Source organism: Musca vetustissima, unplaced genomic scaffold (assembly GCF_032173495.1).
Source record: "Musca vetustissima isolate MV318-11 ecotype Yass unplaced genomic scaffold, APGP_CSIRO_Mvet_v1 utg8392, whole genome shotgun sequence".
Taxonomy (NCBI): domain Eukaryota; kingdom Metazoa; phylum Arthropoda; class Insecta; order Diptera; family Muscidae; genus Musca; species Musca vetustissima.
In genome coordinates this window covers 704194-724843 of record NW_026886187.1, presented here as the reverse complement: position 1 = coordinate 724843, position 20650 = coordinate 704194, and the positions used below count along the sequence as shown (strand labels likewise).

The following is a 20650-nucleotide window of genomic DNA, read 5'->3' as shown; positions in this document are numbered from 1 at the left end:
TGTCTTTCTGAGGACTGCAACATGGTGTCTCCTCATGACTCCAATAGACTATTTGTGAAGAGAGAGAGACGAAGATCCTTCATGTACGTGAACACAACAAGATGTTGCCGAACCATAAACTTATGGATTGGCACCCACCACCTTGGGATGTCAGAAAGGATCTTCATGAACTGAAGAAAGGAGTCCAGAGGTACAAAAGGTAGTCTCTAGATCAGTAGACCTATTTAATTGTATTCACACTGAAATTGCGAATAGCCTCAATCAGCGACGAGTAACTGAAGGGACCAGCCTCAACTATCCTATGGGAAAATTCGCTGTTGCAAACATAAATTTACTGTGAAAAAAAATTCATTTCGGGGGTGGGGTGAGGGGCGGTGCACGGGCCCCCCGGGCCGCCCCCCTGCGTACGTCCCTGCACAGCAGTATAGGCTATCACCATGAGGAGAGCATGAACATTATGTGTTGAAAACACAGTTCCTGCCGGCAGGCTATTTGTCGTGTCATCTCCACTGCATTGTTGATCCACCTCCGCGGCACATCCGTCAGGACTTCAGCCGCTATCGTGACGACATTCATATATTGCATCGGACGTCAACAGCTCATCGATAGTGAACGCGATGAAATTAAATCCGTATATCAACATCAGGTTTTCGAAGCCATAAATGGCTACAGATGCAACAAAGTTCTACTTCAACATCCTTCCTTGGCAAACTCGTTGGATTCTGGCGCAACTAAGATCCGGATATAGCAATATCCGCAATTCGTTTCGAGAACACAGCAAAGCCGCCTATATGGTGCACATTAGACATCTGCATGAATGTACTCGTACAATGAATCCACATCCACATTCATGGATGTTAAGTCGTATTCAGAGTACACAATAGACATCTGCATGAATGTACTCGTACAATGAATCCACATCCACATTCATGGATGTTAAGTCGTATTCAGAGTACACAACAACATTTAATGAGTGCAAATGAATTCAACCACCGAAGTTGTGTTGTTCTTCGTTGTGCTTTGTCCGATCAAACGATCAAACTTGAAAGCACAACATTCAGTATGATGGACTACAAGAACAAGTTATACAACATCAATGAGTCCAATGAGTGAACATCATGCAATGTATTTTGTATTCTATGTATTCATTCAACGACTTAACATTGATGGTGGGCATTTATTGTACAGGTACATGCAAATGTTTACCTTGTACACTCTTTAAAACTTTATTAGTGAGCAATAGTGAGAAATAATGTCTTTTATTTTTTTCTATTGAATACAAGTAAATAAAAACTCCAGAAAAATAAGTAAAAGTTAAATGAAATGATGTAAGAAAAATCGGCGGAATCTTCCTCAAGGGATATACAAAAATAGGCCTATGCAGAAAATTAGAGTACAAAGTTATATGAGGAGTACAAATAAGTATTTGCGGAAATACATATGCACTTTTTTGGGACTTAAAGACTTTTCATTTGTTCTTTATGTTTTTGTGGACGTAGGTCATTTTCTTACAAATTGTCTCTCATTACATTTCTTAATAAATTTGTACTTTTGTTGATTTTTTACATGATAATATTATTAAGTAGAGTAGAGATTGTTTATTAAAAAATATGAATAAAAATAATTAAAACGTCTTTAAGTTCGACAGGGCCGACCTTTTTATACTCACCGCCGCGAGGTGAACAGTCAAATTTTAAATATTGTTTTTTTATTAATTTAAGTTTGTTATGAATTAATTTTTTTACGTTGTATTTATTTTCTGTTCATATTAATGTTTTAGATTCTAATATGAATTAAAATGAAATACGTTTTTTTTTCATTAATTTAAGTTTGTTATGTATTGAATTGTTTTTTACGTTGTATTTATTTTTGTTTATATTAAATAAAAATAATTAAAAACTTTAAAAAAATAATAAGTAAAAGTTACTTCAAGATTCCACTATCACTAAAACCATCGACGAAAGCAATAACGGGATTGGGGGATATATAACCAGTAAGGAAAGTAGGAGAGACGGACGGGGCCGACTATATGATACCTTTTTGGGTATATTCAACAGATGAATCCTAACAGATGTCGCATTTTTGAAGGACCAGTAAAATGAAATTTGATCCATAAACATGTCATTCTGCAACCTATACTAAATCATATCAATCGGACACCCCTTGATTATTTGGATAAATATCTGATAAACTTGAGGAGTTTGGTGCATCATTTACCTAAAATCGGAAGAAAATATATATGGGGGCTATATCTAAATCTGAACCGATTTTCACGAAACTTAACACACATCATTCTAGACCGATTTTAATAGAGTTCGTCCTTGGGCCAAATTAGTGACCTATGCCAAATTTCATCCAATTCGGATCATACATGTGACCTGTACTTTGTTTACAATTTGACATGGACAGACGGACGGGCATGCATAAATCGACTTAGAAAGTGATTCTATGCATATACTAAAAAGGAACCATGTGTCTATCTAGTTTCCTTTTGCCTGTTACAAATATATGCACAAAGACATAATACCCTGTACCACAGTGTGGTGAAGGGTATAAAAAATTGGCTTTGCATATAAGGGGGCCAATATTGATTACTTCTCGGGAGGAGTGGACTGATAAAGGCCATTTTGGAACGTAACGGTTTAGTTTTGTATCTCGACACCCCCGAAGGTAGTAATATTACAACAGAAGTCTTAACATATTATAGGTTATGAACTGACAAGTTGTAGTACTGAATATCCCCCACACTATGGGGTATCCAATTCGAACCCAAATTAAAACGAATTTAAAAAAAGTGCGTTTAAAAACATCTAAATATTGAAAAAAGAAAAGTTCTGCTATATAGTGGATACATTACTAGATATTCATAAATTTTGTCCTTATTAAGAATATATATACTTTATATGGGCGGAAATGACTATTTCGATGAGTTACAAAAAAAAAAAATAACATAACATACCCTTCATACTTTTGTGGATGGTGTAAAAACCAAAATATCTCGTCAATTAATTCGGGTAATTCGAATACTACTGTATAATTCGACACACTCATTGTGTAAAACATGTTCGTGTACGAACTTGCCGCATTTGTTCAAACTTTGTGTGTTACAACATACATTCATACCGAAGTAAACATACACAATAAATACCGGTTCGTCGAGTCTGAAACGTGGATTGTATGAATCAAACGAATACACAACAAATTCGAAACTCTCATACCTGAAGCAATTCATATTTGTTGTACCCTCACTCATTGGACTTCATTTCAAACAAATTTATAGAATAGAAGCCATTACTTTGTGTGAGTGACTCATGGGTGGTGTTTTTGTGCATTCATGCAGATGTCTAGTGCACATGACATGCTACACATCTTCAACTGTCCCGCCAAAAGTACTCATCTAACAACATCATCACAACCGGTACAGATCACAGCCTTTTTGGACCTAGAGTTAGAAGCCAAACCAGATTAAATAGAGAATGAACAGCAGTTTAAGTTGCGACAAGAAAAATTTCAATCATGGCGCCCAACGAAGAAATAATGGAGAAATCTCTCCATTCATTTTCTAAGTGTTGCCATAATTTTAATTGTAGTTAAAAAAATCGGTTCACTAGGTCGATTTTTGAACTTTGATTTGATTTATTCTTTCTTCAATTTGGTATGTCCTCTCTCTGGATAAATTTACTTTTTATGAATTTTTATATATCTTAAAATAAAATTTTTTAATTAAATAAATTTGTAACGGTTCACATCGCCGCATCAGCTGTTTTCCGTGTATGACTACAGTGTTGTAAAAAAGTGTAGTCGCTGTCGCAACACATGGCCATTGTGTTGACTCTTGACGACAACAACAACAAAAATAAACAATCAAAACACACGTTATAATGGGTGGAGGTGGTGGTCAGGCTATTGAAACATTGGCCGATGCCATTGCAATTGAAATCCTCAATGAAAATGCCATTGTTACCGGTAAGTTTGGTAGTCCCACGAATGGAAATTGAATGATTCTAAATTGTTTTCTATTTAGGAAAAGGAGATGAACTGCATTTATTTACAAAAACCGGTGAAGAAATTGAACAGTGGCAGGAACAAGTTTTGGATATAAAATTGACCAATAAAGTCCATGGCATCCACAAAAACAGTGATGGTTCCCTTCTGGTCTATGGTGAAAAGGAATTTGTGTTATTGTCGATTAGTTCGAATGGCGGAGGGTTGGAATTCCAAGAATTTTTTCGAGCTACGCTAAGTGATTGGATAAGTTGTGGCTGTTTCCTCGCCGAATCCAATGAAGTTATTTTACTTACGGCTCATAGTATTATTTTGCGTTTAGATTATGATGTTTCGAAACGTTCATGTGTCCTTGCCGAACGTATATCCTGCAGTGATAAATCCACATTATATTGTGCCCATTTGTATGGTGATACATGGCAAGATTTAGTAGTGTTTTCGGGTAATGCATTTGGTGAACTGTTAATATGGCAGCCGTCAAGAAATGAAGAAAATCCTGGAGGAGCTTCGAAACCAAAGTGTTCAGCGTTATTGCATCGCATTTCAGCCCATAATGGTGTCATCTTTTCCATTGATTATGATCGTGACACACAACAATTGATAACCACTAGCGATGATCGTGCGGTTAAATGGTGGAAGGTGAAGATGGCGGATGAGAATGGTGGAGGTTGGTTGGATTCCAAATTGCAGCCGGTGGCAAGTGGTTACGGGCATGTGGCCAGAGTTTTTCGCGGCAGAATTATTAAGGATGGTGAGTAGTTGGAGGTAGACAACATAAAGGGGGATCAGTCTAGTTAAGGGCAAGGATTTTAAAAAAAGTGTCGATTATTAAACATATTTATTTTTTAGGCCAATTATAAGGGTGAATTTTGAAAAAAATATTTTTTGAGGAGCATAGGCGTGGATTAAAAAAAAGGCCTAGCCAAGCTTGGATTTAAAAGAACAATTTTGAAGGTCCAACAATAGGCTCGGATTTTTAAAAATATGTTTTTCAATACCAACCATAGTCTTAGATTTTTAAAAATATGTATTTCAAAGTTTGGCCTTAGGCGTGGATTAAAAAAAAAAATTAAGAGACTCCCCATAGGCGTGGATTTCAAAAACATTTTTAAGAGACTCTACATAGGCGTTGATTTTTAAAAATATTTTTTAGGAGACTCTACATAGGCGTGGATTTTTAAAAATATTTTTTAAGAGACTCTAAATAGGCGTGGATTTTTAAAAATATTTTTTTAAGAGACTCTACATAGGCGTGGATTTTTAAAAATATTTTTTTTTAAGAGACTCTACATGGGCGTGGATTTTTAAAAATATTTTTTAGGAGACTCTACATGGGCGTGGATTTTTAAAAATATTTTTTTAAGAGACTCTACATAGGCGTGGATTTTTAAAAATATTTTTTTTAAGAGACTCTACATGGGCGTGGATTTTTAAAAATATTTTTTTAAGAGACTCTACATAGGCGTGGATTTTTAAAAATATTTTTTTTAAGAGACTCTACATAGGCGTGGATTTTTAAAAACAGTTTTTAAGAGACTCTACATAGGCGTGGATTTCTAAAAATATTTCATTACTTCCGAAACTAATAGTTTTCATTTTTTTCAGGTTCCAATGTCTATGCCCTGAGTGTGGGTGAAGACTCCTATTTCTGTTTATGGCGAAATAATGGTGAATTGTTATTCAAACGCCGTCAGCAATTTGGTGCAACCATTTGGAATTTCATATACAGTCCTTCCAACAAAACCATTTACACCTTGGGATCCATTGGCAATATGGTGGCCTATGATTTATCATATGAATTGCAGAGGCTACAAAACTCCTCAGAAGATATGCATTTACTGGCCGAAGTATCCAAGGATAAACCTTCCGAATATATTGCCAAGGTGAAGTTCCTAAGGGACCACCACATCTTGTTAGGTATAACAAATGAAAATCGTATAATGGAATTGTTATATGAAAAGGACGCGAAGGCAGGAGTTCAAGGATCATGGAAGGAGTTAGATGTGGGTCTTAATTTTAAATGTACCGTAATGGAGGTATATGGAAATCGAGTGGCCATTTGTGGTTTTAAACGTGTACTGCTATTGGAATGTAAGGAAGAACTAAAGAATGAGGATGAGCGGCATTGGAAATTTGAGGTTATGCAGGACCAAAGCCTTTTACAAGGTGTTATTCGAGCATTTGTGTTCTTTGATAGCCGAAACTATTTAATATGTGATGATAAGGGTAATTGTGAGCTACAATTGGAGGATAGCAAACGTACTTTACTCCTGGCCAAATGTAAGGAACCATGGCTAACCACGGCTCTACTGCTTTCAAGAGGGGATTATTTGCTTATCAGCAATCGTTTGGGTAACCTATTGCTTTACAAATTAAAGGTAAATGGCGAGAGCTATGACCTCTGTGACACCCTGAAACATCCTCATGGTAATTTGGGAGCAACTCAACTACAATTGTTAAATGAAGGCGGAGATTCTGCTCTGATACGTTCTTGTGGTCATGATGGGGCCATTAAATTATATAATATCAACTATAAGGAATCGAACATCACCAGTTGTTCTCGGGAAGTGGTGCAAGTCTCCTGGATAGAAGCAATCATTGGCAATTGGTATGATGGATGTGATTTGTTTTTGGGTTTCAATGATAATCATTTCACCGTTTGGACCCGGGAATATGATTTCCTATTGCAATTGGCCTGTGGTGGTGGTCATCGTTGCTGGCATTTCTCGATCCACCCAGAAACTCAAATCATTTCTTTGGTTTTCATAAAAAATAAGAGAGTTAGATTCTATCAATTACCACTACTGAACAAAGGCCTCACATCTCTGCCTCCAGCCAAAAAATGGCATATTGCGCCATGTAATATTATGGAAATATTGAAAGTGAATCAAACATCCATTGCTGTCACAGCTGGGGATGATAATCTCATTAAAATACACAAGATTACCCCAAAAGGTTTGCAACAATGCCAAGAGTTACACTGCCATATTTCCAATATTCGTGCCCTGAAACTACACGCCATCAATGAAGAAGAATTTCTTATATTCTCCGGTGGAGGTCGTGCTCAATTGTGTATCAATAGAATTGATATTAAGAATAATTATCACATACAAGAACTACTGAACTATACTGTGAAACCAGCAGATCAGCCATCGAACAGTACCTCCTCCTCCACTAATAATAAATCGCAATATAATTTTGATCCTGAAACTCGATTAATGTCATTGGATATTAAACAGGTGAACCATGGAGAATATCAAATCTTTATTGGCTGTTCAGATGGTCACATAAGAAGCCTAGATGTCCATTTAAATCCCCTTCAAATTAACACAACCTCACAATATTTCTATCAGAAATGTCTGCTACAAATTAAATATCTAAAAGAATATGATTATCTATTGGCTGCCGCCACAGATGGTTATCTACGTTTCTTTGACTCCGAGCTGACAAAATGCCTTCACCAAATAAATCATCATTCGAGTGGTGTTAATGGCCTAGCCCTACGTTTCGAGCCACTACATAAATCGCTACAAATCCTATCAGGAGGTGATGATCAGGCGATAACTTTTAGTTCATTAAAATTAGCGGAAGATTTTAAATCGACGAATAAATTTACCAATCCTTCATTGCACACGGCACAGGTGTGTGCAGCTGCAATATCTGCAGATGGTCATTATGGTTATACCAGTGGTGTGGATCAAATGCTCTATAAAATTGATTTGAAGACGGGTGAAATTGTCGATCAATTTCATTCCTGTGTTGCCGACATTAAAGGTGTCTGTCTGCTGGATAATGATTTGTGTATTTTATATGGCTGTGGCATGCAATTAATTAAGCTTAGCAATTGATTTTATAATGTTGTTGTAATTTTGTGTAAACATTTTTTTAATAAAAATAAATATTTTTTTATGTATTTGGATTTTTAAAAATATTTTTTCCAAAGGTAAACCATAGGCGTGGAGTTTTAGAACTAATTTTTTGCAAGGACTGGAAGACCATTAAGCGTGGATTTTTAAAACAATTTTTTGCAGGGACTCGGAGGCCATTAGGCGTGGATTTTTAAAACTAATTTTTTGTAAGGACTCGAAGACCATTAGGCGTGGATTTTTAAAACTAATTTTTCCAAGGACTCGGAGACCATTAAGCGTGGATATTTAAGACAAATTTTTCCAAGGACTCGGAGACCATTAGGCGTGGATTTTTTAAAGTAACTTTTCCAAGGACTCGGAGACCATTAGGCGTGGATTTTGAAAAATAACTTTTCCAAAAACTCGGACAACATTAGGCGTGGATTTTTAAAACTAATTTTTCCAAGGACTCGGAGACCATTAGGCATGGATTTTTAAAACTATTTTTTTCCAAGGACTCAAAGACCATTAGGCGTGGATTTTTAAAACTATTTTTTTGCAAAGACTCGAAGACCATTAGGCGTGGATTTTAAAAACTAATTTTTCCAAGAACTCTGAGACCATTAGGAGTGGATTTTTAAAACTAATTTTTCCAAGATCTCTGGGACCATTAGGCGTGGATTTTTAAAACTAATTTTTCCAAGGTCTCGGAGACGATTAGGCGTGGATTTTTAAAACTAATCTTTTCCAAGGACTCGAAGACCATTAGTCGTGGATTTTTAAAACTAATCTTTTCCAAGGACTCGAAGACCATTAGGCGTGGATTTTTAAAACAATTTTTTCCAAGGACTCGGAGACCATTAGGCGTGGATTTTTAAAACTAATTTTTCCAAGGACTCGGAGACCATTAGGCGTGGATTTTTAAAACTAATTTTTCCAAGGACTCGTAGACCATTAGGCATGGATTTTAAAAACTAATTTTTCCAAGAACTCTGAGACCATTAGGCGTGGATTTTTAAAACTATTTTTTCCAAGAACTCTGGGACCATTAGGCGTGGAGTTTTAAAACTAATTTTTACAAGCAGCCTTATTCTGGATATTCGCTGGGAGATATCTCGCATATGAAAAATTTTTCGCTTTCACATTCTCGCCTTATTCTGAATGAATAGGGAGACGCAAAAAATGCGAGATGCTGATTCGAGTTTTCGAAAATGGTGGTTGAAAAATAGATTTGTGTTGCCATATTGTAATTTAAGTTGTAATGTGTGTGGCCATATTGTAATTTAAGTTGCAATGTGTGTTGCCCCATTGTAATTTAATTGTGTAATATTTTTCAATATTTCATTTTCTTGATTTTTTTATTAAAAATGTTTACTTTTTATTGTTATTTAAACTATATAACAATAAAAATGTGAAATATCAATAATCTGCTGTATAAATGCTTTGTAATTAAAAGAAAATAAATTAAAGTTTAAAAATATGGCAACCTACAATATGGCATGTGAAACAGCTGTTCATTGTTTTGATGCAATTTGATGCAACAACTACAACTGAGAATACAACAACGAATAATGGAAAGAAATCTGCGATTGAATTAATTAATTCAGTTTATTATTTCACTACCTAATTGTGTGCCTTTATTTATTTCCCCAGATTCTTAAAATGGCCTGTTATTTTATAATTTGCTCCTACTCCTTTATTTCTTCCATCAAATTATGCACACGATAATTTAAAAAAAAAAAATATTTTTTTGTTCTTTCATAATTTTTATTTAAGTTTTTCACTGTTAAGCGGCTAATCAAGCAAATTTGGGTTTTCCATAATTTTTAAAATTTTTTTCTTGAGAGACAGATCCTCACCCAAAATGTCTGTATTTCGCCTCTAAAAATCAAACTCGACTTAAATATTCCTTATTACCTTTATACATTTCTTGGCAATACTTGCTTCAGCATGCATCGTTATCAATAGGATTTCCAATGGCATTTTATTGGTTGTTTTCCAGTTAAAAATTTGCTTACTATCATTTATAATATTCTAAATCGTCATAGAATAAGTATTGTGTAAATATTTTTCATAAAAATAGTTATTACTTATGTTTTTGTAGTCAACTCCCCTTAAATTTATTAGCGAAAATTTTCGCACAAAATTTCCTACTCCCTGTAATTCAGAATACCTAATTTTTCCCCAAAGCGGATTTTTTCGCTTTCGAACTTCATTCAGAATAAGGCGAAAGCGAGAATGCGAAAAAATTCACTGGAAAATGTTGTTCAGAATAAGGCGAAGGGAAAGAGCGAGTAAATTCACATGGAATTGACATCCAGAATAAGGCTGAAGGACTCGGAGACCATTAGGCGTAAATTTTTATAACATTGTATATTTTTTCATTTTTATATTAGGCATTTAAAATATTGCACATCATAATCATCTCAACGGCGTCGTTATTAGAATATCAAAGTCCAATTGCGGTACATGACCTTCCTTTTTGCAACGATAGTCCAACATTAAATCTTTGAATGTTTGAAAATCACTAAATGACTGTAACAATTCGAATATTTCCGAATCGCCAAAACCATAAGGATCTTGATGGGAGTCATACGAACTGAAACGAAAATAAATCATTAAAATATTCTTAAAATAAAATTTTCCTCTTTACCTCAATTCCTCTACAAATTTTTGCATGTCAAAATTTTCCATTCTCCGCTGCAGCTCTTGCATAATATAATTTTCAAATTTGCTACTATACTCTTGAAAGATATCCATATATTCTAATTTATTTTCTTCGATGGGTTCAATGCACTGCCAATGCTGCTCCAGGAATTCTTCTTGCATTTGATGGAATTCATCACTGAGGACAATGTCTTCAATATGTCCAATAACTTCATCGAAAAATTCACTGCCCTGTGTTATGCTAATAATGATATCGGGATTTGTGGCATCTTCCGTGATAGCTGCTGAATCCATTTAATTTTTTAAATATATTTTTTAATTTTATTTTCTTTTTAATTATTGTTTGGAATATTGCACTATTGATTATTGACAAAAAATGGCATTCGACAATCAGGTAAAAGTGTGGTTGCCATGACAACAGTTTTATTAGTTTTTAAAGGGATGGTTATCTAAATACGTTTCCTAGAATGTAAAAACCCCTAAAAGTTGGTTTTAAAATTCCACGCATAATGGTCTCTGAGTCCTTGGAAAAGTTGGTTTTAAAAATCCACGCATAATGGTCTCCGATTCCTTGGAAAAGTTGGTTTTAAAAATCCACGCCTAATGGTCTCCGATCCCTTGGAAAAGTTGGTTTTAAAAATCCATGCCTAATGGTCTCCGATTCCATGGAAAAGTTGGTTTTAAAAATTCACGCCTAATGGTCTCCGATTCCTTGGAAAAGTTGGTTTTAAAAATCCACGCCTAATGTTGGTTTTAAAAATCCACGCCTAATGGTCTCCGATTCCTTGGAAAAGTTGGTTTTAAAAATCCACGCCTAATGTTGGTTTTAAAAATCCACGCCTAATGGTCTCCGATTCCTTGGAAAAGTTGGTTTTAAAAATCCACGCCTAATGCTGGTTTTAAAAATCCACGCCTAATGCTGGTTTTAAAAATCCATGCCTAATGGTCTCCGATTCCTTGGAAAAGCTGGTTTTAAAAATCCACGCCTAATGGTCTCCGATTCCTTGGAAAAGTTGGTTTTAAAAATCCACGCCTAATGGTCTCCGATTCCTTGGAAAAGTTGGTTTTAAAAATCCACGCCTAATGGTCTCCGATTCCTTGGAAAAGTTGGTTTTAAAAATCCACGCCTAATGGTCTCCGAATCCTTGAAAAAATTGGTTCCTTGGAAAAGTTGGTTTTAAAAATCCACGCCCATGGTGTTCTAGTCCTTGAACAAATTAGTTTCAAAAATCCACGCCTAATGGCGTTCTAGTTCTTGGAGATCTTTTGTTCTTCAAATGAAAGCAAAAAAATAATTTAAATTATTTTTTTAGATAATAATATTTAATATTACATCTTTCATTTTATTTTTTTTTTAGTTAGGACATCATTTCTAATGACATACATATACATATCTATTTATTATTCCAATTTATAATAGTTAACTTAAAACATATTAAGGATTATGTTACTAAATTTCTTTTGTTGTTTATAAAACATTAACAAGATTATATGTATATAGATTTTGGTTTGTTTGTTGTTATGGACTTTTAGGTTTTTGATTCCAAACAATCCAAGCATAGAATTAGTTTGTCAGCAGCAGCTTTTTTAAAACAATATAAAATTAAAAGCAAAAACAACAATAAATTCTATGTTGGAGTGTGTACCTTTTTAAATAAGGTTCATATAAGAAAATGTGAACATTAAATAAAATTCAATGAATTGCGTAGGATGTTAACAAAACAAATAAATTATTGTTTTTGTGAAAGGATGCAAATGAAATAAAAAAATCCTTTCACACACACACATGTAAGGCAGGCCATAGGAATAGAGTAAGGAATTATAGTAACATTCCTTTTGGTAATACAAAAGATGAAAATAATATATATATTTTTAAATAGTAGGTGGGTACAAAAACATAACTTATTCGGTTTGTCGTCGTAATGCTCGTAGTCATCATCATCGCTTTACACCTTTTATATCGTTCTTCATTCTAGTTAGTCTCTTTTTGTTTTTTTTTTCTTTTCTGTTTAGACACCACAAACTTGTAAGCAAAATTATTTGTTATTGTCTTTCAATTTGCAGTGTGGCGTTAAAAATCATTTTTGTTCATGCGGCTCTTCCTGTTGAGCTGAAGCCTTATCGGCAGCCCGTTGAGCTTTTTTATCTTCGTACATTTTAATAATTTCAGCTTTAGTTGGCATGGGTTTAATATAACCAGCCTGTACCAGATATTTAATGGAGACAGTGGTACCACCTGCAAACAAAAAGTAAAAGTCCTGGGTATTAGGAATGGAAAGTAATTTTCGATTTTGTTGCATCTTACCAAGTGTAACAGCATAACGTAATGGTGTTGCTACTTTATAGCATAGATATGCCACAGCCCAGTGACCCAAACTTGAGCCTTGAACTTTCTCGATAATAGTTTCACTCAGGTGTAAATATTGAAGAACAGCGGGAACATCAACGCCACTAAAAATGGGGGTTTAAAAAATAAATGATTGGTATTAGTAATAAAAAAAATCCACGCCTAATGGTCTCAGAGTTCTTGGAAAAATTAGTTTTAAAAATCCACGCCTAATGGTCTCAGAGTTCTTGGAAAAATTAGTTTTAAAAATCCACGCCTAATGGTCTCAGAGTTCTTGGAAAAATTAGTTTTAAAAATCCACGCCTAATGGTCTCAGAGTTCTTGGAAAAATTAGTTTTAAAAATCCACGCCTAATGGTCTCAGAGTTCTTGGAAAAATTAGTTTTAAAAATCCACGCCTAATGGTCTCAGAGTTCTTGGAAAAATTAGTTTTAAAAATCCACGCCTAATGGTCTCAGAGTTCTTGGAAAAATTAGTTTTAAAAATCCACGCCTAATGGTCTCAGAGTTCTTGGAAAAATTAGTTTTAAAAATCCACGCCTAATGTTCTCAGAGTTCTTGGAAAAATTAGTTTTAAAAATCCACGCCTAATGGTCTCAGAGTTCTTGGAAAAATTAGTTTTAAAAATCCACGCCTAATGGTCTCAGAGTTCTTGGAAAAATTAGTTTTAAAAATCCACGCCTAATGGTCTCAGAGTTCTTGGAAAAATTAGTTTTAAAAATCCAAAAATTAGTTTTAAAAAACTTCGCCTAATGGTCTCAGAGTTCTTGGAAAAATTAGTTTTAAAAATCCACGCCTAATGGTCTCAGAGTTCTTGGAAAAATTAGTTTTAAAAATCCACGCCTAATGGTCTCAGAGTTCTTGGAAAAATTAGTTTTAAAAATCCACGCCTAATGGTCTCAGAGTTCTTGGAAAAATTAGGTCTGCACAGGGCAGAACGATGCTCCTGGGTTTATCTCAATCTCGGCACAGACCAGAAAAATCCGGAGCAAACAATCCGGGTAATGTAGCTCCCATGTTGAAAAAAATACACGAAAATGTACTTGCTGGATTGACAGGCCATGGTCGAAGGTTGGTTTTGAGTCAATCCACAGACCGGCATGTTGCTATATATGTTGTCAGCCAGGTTCATCATCGAAAAAATGGTCTCAATTAAACATAAAAAATACTCTACCGCTACCTCAACATTGTTTTTGAAATACACCTGAAAATCAACGCATATCGCTGGTATTAAAAATATAATTGAAAATATCAGGATTTATCACTTTATTGATTCTTGTTGGTCCAAAAAAAAAAAAAAAAAAACCTTAAATAGTCCAAGCTATTGTTCCTGAAGATTGTTGAAACATTTAATTAACTTTAGTGCTCTAACCTCAAAATGACCCTAGGTTTATCTGATGTTATACATTATAGTACTATAGGGTACTCCACATAGTCGCTGTCAACCAATCACAAAAATACACTTTTCTTATTATTCTCCCTCTTTGTGTTATATTCTTCTTTGTTTACATTTTCACTTTCTAGCATATTTCGCTATTTATTGCTAGAAAAAAATAAAAATATATTTATAGATGAAAACAATGCAACCGAGGTATTTTCGAGAATTTTAACGTTCTGATACAATATCGTACGTACGGTCATTGACATTCCCGATAAGGGTAACCGAAAAAAAAACAATAACCACTGATGCCGGTACTAATGCGCATTAAGTCAACCGACCCATCTATGAACATTTTTCTTAAATAAATATTAGAAATTGTAATAAGAAGAGACAAAAAACTACTTTCTATTGTTGGGTAACACACGCAACTTGACCCAAATAGTGCCCATTGTTGTGTAAAGTCAAATAAAACAAAGTGTCTCCACCAATTAACAGCTACTTACCTTTGTGACAGATAATAGAAACCACCCAGCCAGCCGGCTGATGTTACAACATGCACCGGGATCAGGACATACCAATATTTCTTATACATCAATTTGAATTTGGCAAATAAACCCAAATTGGATGCCTCACCAAAGAGGACATCATTCAGTTCGGCCGATGAGGCTACAGCTGATTTGGTGTCGGATTTATTGGTATGATCTGGTGTCTGTTTTGTGGTGAATAGCCGCCTTGTTGTCGAGCAAAATGGACTGGTTGCAGTGATGTTGTTCTTCCACAAAAGCCCACCACATTGTAGTTGATTTTGTTCCCCGCGATATTGGTTGCTGCCGGTTAATGTGCCCGATGTTGTTGTTTTTGTTGCGTCGTTACGTATAAACACAGCTGCTGCTGCTGATCGATGATGAAATGCACGTTTTAGATGGCAAATTTGTTCATCCCGCAATGGTTTCTGTAGACAATTGATGCTGCCATTTGTTGCCTTCAAGGCATTGGTCAATAACCGTAAAGTATTCATCTTTTCTGTGATGATGGTGATGGTAATGCAGCAGTTCACGGTTCTGATTTGAATTTTCTTTCTTTTCTTGCTCTTCTATTGCATTATTTTTCTTACTAGGTGTACGTGCTCTGGGTGTTAGGGATATCTAGATCGACTATCAACCAATCGTAGCACATTTGAGGAGCTTTATAAATCGACTATCGAATATAGTGTGAATAGTGACAGCTGATCAGTGGTGCTCATGGCGATGCTAATAAAACGCTAATATGACGATAAATAACGAAAAACGCGAGAAGGTGTTTGAGATATTTAGTACTGTACAAACTTACCTACTTAGCTGGCTTGTGACAAAACATTCGTTTCATAAGCCGAGCTTAAAAAATATTACCAGGCGCGTCGGTCTTTTGCGTAGTTTTTCCAGTTTGAAAGATCATATTCGGCAATATTGTATTCCACTTTATATTTCCATCTTATTCGTGGCCTTCCCCTTCTGCGTGCCCCAACAGCTGGTTTGCTTTTATATGCCTTTTGGTCTGCGGCATATTCATCCATTCTCACATCATGACCTAGCCAACGTAGTCGTTGCAGCTCAATGAATCTAACAATGGCGATGTCCAGCTCTTGGTTCATTCGACAGCGATATTCACCATCAACTCAGATCGCCCCTTAGATATATCGGAGAATTTTTCTTTCAAACACTTCAAGAGCTACCTCATTTGCTTGTGTAAGTACCCATGCTTCAGATCCATATAATAGCACGGATATTATCAGCGTCTTGTAGAGTGTGAGTTTGGTCTGGCGTGTGGTGGCCTTGGTTATGAGTTGCTTACTCAGACCATCTGTAGCATATGTTGGCCATCACAATCCTTCTCCGAATTTCAAAACTGATGTCATTCGTTTTATTTATGGCGGTACCAAGGTATATAAAATCTTTGACTACCTCGAAGTTGTAGTTCTCAATTTCCACAGTTGGTCCGAGACTACTGGAAATTTTGCGCGTTGATATCATCAGCTTGGTCTTCTCGCCGTTTACTGCCAGACCCATTTTGGCAGACTCCTTCTCAATTTGTTCAAAGGTGACTGTTTCCGCTCTCAATGTTGGACCCATTATGTCGATGTTTGGTGTACAGAGTGCCATTTCTATTCACTTTTTCCTCTCGTATAACCTTTTCCAGCAGGATGTTAAAAAGGTCACACGACAAACTGTCACCTTGTCTGAATCCCCTTTCGGTATTAAAGGGCTCTGAGAGGTCCTTTCCGACGTTAACTGCTGATCTTGTGCCAGTTAAAGTTTTGCTGCGTAGCCGAATTAATTTTGCAGGAATGCCAAACGCAGACATGGATTTGAACACCTCTGAACGGATAGGGCTATCGAATGCGACTGTATAGTCGACGATTTGGTGGAATGTGTCGATGTGTTTTTCGTGGATTTTTTTCCAGGATTTGGCGCAGAGTGAAAATCTGGTCAATGGTGGATTTGCCAGATTTGAAGCCACATTGGTATGGTCCAATAATGTCATTGACCATTGACCAGTCATCTCCGACGTTAACTGCTGATCTTGTGCCAGTTAAAGTTTTGCTGCGTAGCCGAATTAATTTTGGGAATTTTTGAACACCTCTGAACTCTACCGAATGCCGCATTTGGTGGAATGTGTCCGTGGATTTTTTTCCATTTGGCGCAATGTCGTTGACCATTGGCTTCAATCGTTCACACATCACGCTGGATGGCACTTTATATGCGAAGGGAAGGAGACCTATTCCTCTATAGTTGCCACATATCGTCTTGTCTTCTTTTTGTTCACGGGACACAGGATGCTGAGGTTCCAATCATCGGTGCAATGGTGCATGCCCCTTACCAGCATCTGACCACCAATCTTGAATAGTTCGGCTTGTAAACCATCGGCAACTGCTGCTTTATTATTCTTCAGCCGATTGATTGCTATTCTGACCTCATCTTTGCTAGGTGGTATACACTCTAAGCTGATATGTGTGACACCGTGTGACCCAGGTGACACCGCGGGGAGGTCGTTGTCCACAATTGAGATGAAAGAGGGACCAAGATAAGCCTGTCAGAGCCGTTGCTTGGTATCCATCAACCCCTACGTCACCCCACACGTCTTGTTAAAGTCCTTGAAAAAATTTTTTTAAAAAATCCACGCCTTGTTATAGCCCAATATTTTTTTAACCTTCGACCTGTTATTCCAAATTTCCAATTGGTCATCTAACCATAAAAACGATTTATTGATTGATTCCATAATAATAAAATAACAACAAACAGCAATATTGAACACCTGAAAATGTCTGATGGATTGCTGTTGTTGTTTTTTTTTTTTTTTTGTTCTCAATTGTTGTTTTTGTTTTATAAACAAAAATACTCAAAAAATACCATCATCAGCATTAAGACATCAACAAAGGCAATGAAACGACCAACCGAAATGTTTAAGTAAATAAATGATACTCTAGGGAAATTGTTTTTTTTTTCGAAAATAAACATCCAGCGGCAAATGGACTTGGCGGCGGATGAATGGAGTGTGAAATTCAAAATACGATGATATTTGGAAAATAAAATCGCCAATCTATTTGTTTTGTTTTATTTTTAGGGTGTTTAAATTGGCAAATTTATGTTCGGAAACATAACAACAAATTTGATTCGAAATTGTTGTCGTTGTTTATCTTCGAATTGCAAAAAACAAGGTGAGTTAATGGCAAATGTCCGTCCGTTGGACTTAAGGTTAACTTTCTCCATACAAAATTTGTTAGATTTGTTTTGAATTGAATTTTTTTGTCGAACCTAGAACAATTAGAATTTCACTGCACCCAAATAATTGGGTTGGGAAATTCCAATTCAATTTTATTTTGAATGTTGGCAGACTTATTAGCGAACAATATTAAACAGAATTTTCAAAATTAGCACAACATTTTATTATTTATTGCAAATGAAATACTAGAGGAAGACTTATGCCGACATTTCTATATAATAAATACTCAAAGCACTTGTATTGAAATCTAAGATTTTCAACACAATTCTGAGAAATGTAAGCCAATACAAAAAAAATAGTAATTTTTTTTAATTTACAATAATGTAATGTACACACATCGGGATGGCTGTTATTGTTTTTGTATTTTTTTTGTTGTGAAAATCAAAACATGTGTTTAATATCAGAAATGTAATTGCATTCACGAAAAGAAATACAAATAATGATTATTTTCATAATATGCATATATACGAATTCCTTAATGCTAGGCAGTGACAGTGGCTCACAGCCAATATTTTTAAAAATAACAAAATATATAAAAAAAATATTTTTTCAAGGACTATCCCAAGTGTGGATTTTTTGAAAATATTTTTTTCGAGTACAAAAAACGCGTGGATTTTTAAAAAAATATTTTTCGAGTATTGGATTTTTTAAAAATAATTTTTTCAAGGCGTGATTTTTGTAAAAAATATTTTTTTCAAGTCGTGAATTTAAAAAAAAAATTCAAGGAGCGGATTTTATAAAAGATATTTTTCAAGGCGTAGATTTTTTAAAAGGTATTTTTTCAAGGCGTGGATTTTTTAAATGAGCGAATTGCTATAATCCGTATAAAAGCGAAGTTCTTCTACATTAGTCTCATTTGCGCCCATGCTCCGACCGAAGATAAAGATGAACAGACCCAAGACATATTTTACGAGCGCCTAAAAACAGCATATGATCGTTGCCCTGGCCATGTCATTAAAATTGTGCTAGGTGATTTTAATGCAAAAATCGGAAGAGAAAATATCTTTGGACCCACCGTCGGAAAATTCAGTCTCCATGAAGAAACATCCGACAACGGCATGAGGTTGATTGACTTCGCGGCAGCAAAAACATGGTAGTTAGCAGCACCAGATACAAGGATCTCGATATCCACAAGGCCACGTGGATTTCTCCCGGTCGAACAACGAGAAATCGATCATGTTGTGATAGAGAGAAGGTATTCATCCAGTGTTTTAGACGTCCGGTCGATCCGAGGAGCTAATATCGATTCGGACCATTACCTTGTGGCAGCCAAGGTACGCACCCGTCTTAAAGTTGCAGCAAATGCGCGATCTAACACAACACGGAAATTTGACGTCGAAAAGCTGCAAACACAACAGATAGCAAAAGCATATTCCGCTCAACTTACCCAATTGCTTGACGAAAGCACCCGTTGTCCCGATAATAATATAGAAGCACAATGGCAGAGAATTACCCACTCACTACAAACTGCAGCAAAAGCAACACTTAAGTACCAAAGACCACCATCAAGAAATCCGTGGCACGATCAGGAGTGTCGTAATGCTACTGATATGAAAAACGCAGCGTATTGGGAAACCCTGCGGACAGTAGCAACACGTAATGCGATAGAGAATTATCGGGTGAAAAGGAGAGAGGTGAAACGTATCTTCAAAAAAAAGAATAAAGCGCAAGAAAAACGTGAGCAAATAGAGATGTACAGGGGTCTGAATGAAGTCCGAAAATTCTACCAACGGGTAAAACACCAAACCGAAGGGTTTGGTGCAGGCACATCCTCCTGTAGAGATGAGATGGTCACACATACAGACAGCGTGTTGAGGATCTGGAAGGAGCATTTTGAAAAGCTTCTGGTATCAAATAGTGGCGGTGAAGAAGATACCCCAGAACCAATAAGAGATGATGATATAGAGTATATACCACCTAGCCAAGATGAGGTCATAAAAACAGTTAATCGGCTCAAGAATAATAAAGCAGCAGGTGCCTATTCAATACTGGTGGTCAGATGCTGGTAAGGAGCATGCACCAGCTGATTAGTACAATTTGGCTAGAGGAATGCATCCACCAAAATACCTTCGAAAAACACATCGACACATTCCACCTATTCGTCGACTATAAAGCCGCATACGATAGCCCTATCCGTTCAGAGGTGTTCAAAGCCATGTCTGCGTTTGGCATTCCTGCAAAATTAATTCGGCTATACAGGATAACTTTAACAGGTACAAGATCAGCAGTTAAGGTCGGAAAGGACCTCTCGGAGCCCTTTAATACCGAACGAGGATCCAAACAAGGTGATAGTTTGTCGTGTGACCTTTTTAACATCCTGCTGGAAAAGGTCATACGAGAGGCAAAAGTGACATCGACATAATGTATCGAACATTGAGAGCGGTAACAGCCACCTTAGAACAAATTTAGAAGGACTCTGCCAAAGTGGGTCTGGCAGTAAACGGCGAGAAGACCAAGCTGATGGTATCAGAGCGCAAGACGTCCAGTAGGCTCGGACGAACTTGAGAACTAAAGCTTCGAGGTAGTTAAAGATTTTATATACCTTCGTAACGCCATAAATAAAACGAATGGCATCAGTTTTGAAATTTGGAGAAGGATAGTGATGGCCAACCGGTGCTACTTTGGTCTGAGCAAACAACTCAAAA

At 36.0% G+C, this 20650-nt stretch overlaps 3 protein-coding genes across 3 annotated transcripts; 1 reads left to right on the top strand and 2 right to left on the bottom strand.

Annotated features, from left to right (window-relative positions):
* The first annotated feature begins 3881 nt into the window (after nucleotides 1-3881).
* Nucleotides 3882-7853, top strand: LOC133333683 (tRNA (34-2'-O)-methyltransferase regulator WDR6). The gene is made up of 3 exons (XM_061541972.1): nucleotides 3882-3966; nucleotides 4025-4756; nucleotides 5611-7853. Exons 1-3 carry the CDS (start codon nucleotides 3882-3884, stop codon nucleotides 7851-7853), a joined length of 3060 nt encoding a protein of 1019 aa, XP_061397956.1.
* A 2421-nt stretch (nucleotides 7854-10274) lies between these two features.
* On the bottom strand, nucleotides 10275-10814 carry LOC133333682 (ADP-ribosylation factor-like protein 2-binding protein). The gene is given in 1 exon segment (XM_061541971.1): nucleotides 10275-10814. A coding segment is annotated over 1 exon segment (540 nt).
* Nucleotides 10815-12571: 1757 nt separating this feature from the next.
* LOC133333681 (uncharacterized protein C18orf19 homolog A) lies at nucleotides 12572-15264 on the bottom strand. Its single transcript, XM_061541970.1, has 3 exons — nucleotides 14750-15264; nucleotides 12826-12971; nucleotides 12572-12756 (listed from the first exon to the last, which is right to left on the bottom strand). Exons 1-3 carry the CDS (start codon nucleotides 15262-15264, stop codon nucleotides 12599-12601), a joined length of 819 nt encoding a protein of 272 aa, XP_061397954.1. The 3' UTR covers nucleotides 12572-12598.
* Between the last annotated feature and the right edge of the window lie 5386 nt (nucleotides 15265-20650).